The sequence below is a fragment of the Cibotium barometz genome, chromosome 40, assembly GCF_041138505.1.
Source record: "Cibotium barometz isolate CiBa-2024 chromosome 40, ASM4113850v1, whole genome shotgun sequence".
NCBI classification, from domain to species: Eukaryota; Viridiplantae; Streptophyta; class Polypodiopsida; order Cyatheales; family Cibotiaceae; genus Cibotium; species Cibotium barometz.
Genome location: NC_141085.1, coordinates 19668566 through 19670316, shown reverse-complemented (window position 1 = coordinate 19670316; position 1751 = coordinate 19668566). Strand labels below are relative to the sequence as shown.

General features: G+C 41.7%; 1 protein-coding gene across 1 annotated transcript in view; it reads left to right on the top strand.

Annotated features, from left to right (window-relative positions):
• Positions 1-1543, top strand: part of LOC147615286 (plasma membrane ATPase-like) — a 6423-nt gene extending 4880 nt beyond the window's left edge. The window contains exons 16-21 of the mRNA XM_086778906.1: positions 69-150; positions 257-417; positions 524-697; positions 858-1040; positions 1173-1357; positions 1447-1543. Coding sequence (XP_086635032.1) covers positions 69-150; positions 257-417; positions 524-697; positions 858-1040; positions 1173-1357; positions 1447-1543 — 882 coding nt within the window. The remainder of the gene's footprint in view (positions 1-68; positions 151-256; positions 418-523; positions 698-857; positions 1041-1172; positions 1358-1446) is intronic.
• Positions 1544-1751: the final 208 nt, after the last annotated feature.

Sequence of the window (1751 nt, the reverse complement as noted above, 5' to 3'; positions counted from 1 at the left end):
TATATTAGCTTGTTAGTTAAATGGTATGAAAACATCTCACCTTCTTGCCTTTCCATGTGGCTTTGTAGCTGGGGTTTATGCTTCTGGCTTTGATCTGGAAGTTTGACTTCTCTCCTTTCATGGTGCTTGTCATTGCCATATTGAATGATGGTGGGTAATATTGAAAATACCATAATTTTATATTTATTCGGAGCATGTGACACACGGTTGCTGCCAATTCCTAGAAAGAAAGAAGTTAATAGTGCTTTTATGTTAGGTACTATTATGACGATTTCCAAGGACCGTGTCAAGCCATCCCCATCCCCAGACAGTTGGAAACTCAGAGAAATTTTCACAACGGGCATTGTTATTGGAACTTATATGGCAATTATGACTGTGGTATTCTTTTGGACAGCTCATAGTACAGACTTCTTTGAGGTAACTAGATCTGTTACACTATAACTGTGCATGTTGTGCTGCTAATGTGTATCCGTTTTAAGTCATGATTGCTAGTTTCTCATAAACAGATAACTTGGTTTTGTAGAGTCATTTCCACATCAGAGATATAAGCTTCAGTAATAAGGAGCTCAATTCTGCGGTTTACTTGCAAGTGAGCATCATAAGTCAAGCTCTTATATTTGTCACTCGATCGCGGAGTTGGTCCTTTCTGGAGCGACCGGGGCTACTTCTAATGATTGCTTTCATTGCAGCCCAGTTGGTATGGGTTTACACTCCAAATAGCCCTAGAAAGCATAACAGTCATGTGCACGCACACGCACACGCACACGCACACGCACATGCACAAGTTCATAATGTTGTCACATACATGCACAATGTGCATATGGAATATTTATTCTTTGTTTATTCTTTTGCTACAGGTAGCAACCTTGATTGCAGTTTATGCCAATTGGGGCTTTGCTGATATAAGAGGTATTGGATGGGGTTGGGCTGGAGTCATTTGGTTGTATAGCCTAGTGACTTATATGCTTCTTGATCCTATCAAGTTTGCGATCCGATACATTCAAAGTGGAAGGGCATGGGATCTTCTCCTGGAAAGGAAGGTAATTCCATGTTGACTTTTCTACCTGCTATCCCCACACACACCCCCCCCCCCCCCCCCCACACACATATATATCCCCCTCTTTCTCCTTTATGCCCTCTTTCTGAAGCTATTTGTGGTCGTTTGATCACAGATTGCATTTACAAACAAGATTAACTATGGGAAGGAAGAAAGGGAGGCACAATGGGCTCAAGATCAACGAACTTCACACGGGTTGCAAGCAGTACCAGAGCGAACAAAATTATTCGTAGAAAACACTAGCTATCATGTGTTGACAGAGATCGCTGAACAAGCCAAGCGCCGCGCAGAAATCGTCAGGTAAAATATTGCGCAAAATCTCTACAGCTAAGCACTTTCAGTCAATTCTCATTTCGGATCCCTACTAATGTGCTCTTTCATTTCTACAGGCTAAGAGAGGTGCAGATGCTCAAAGGCCATGTAGAATCAGTTGTCAAGATAAAGAATCTGGACATAGACATCATCCAACAAGCCTACACAGTTTAATAAAGGACTCGGACATCTCACCCCTCCCCCCAACAAGCTCAAGGATCATACAAAATTTTCCCCTTTGTGGGCCAAGAAGCTCAAGGATCTTAAAATTTTTTCCCTATGTGGGGCATGCTTTTCATAATAAAGCTAATATAGAATATTGAAGGATCCCCTTGTAGGGGAAACCCATGTAATCACAATCTTTTCTTGGTAATTCAGGCCT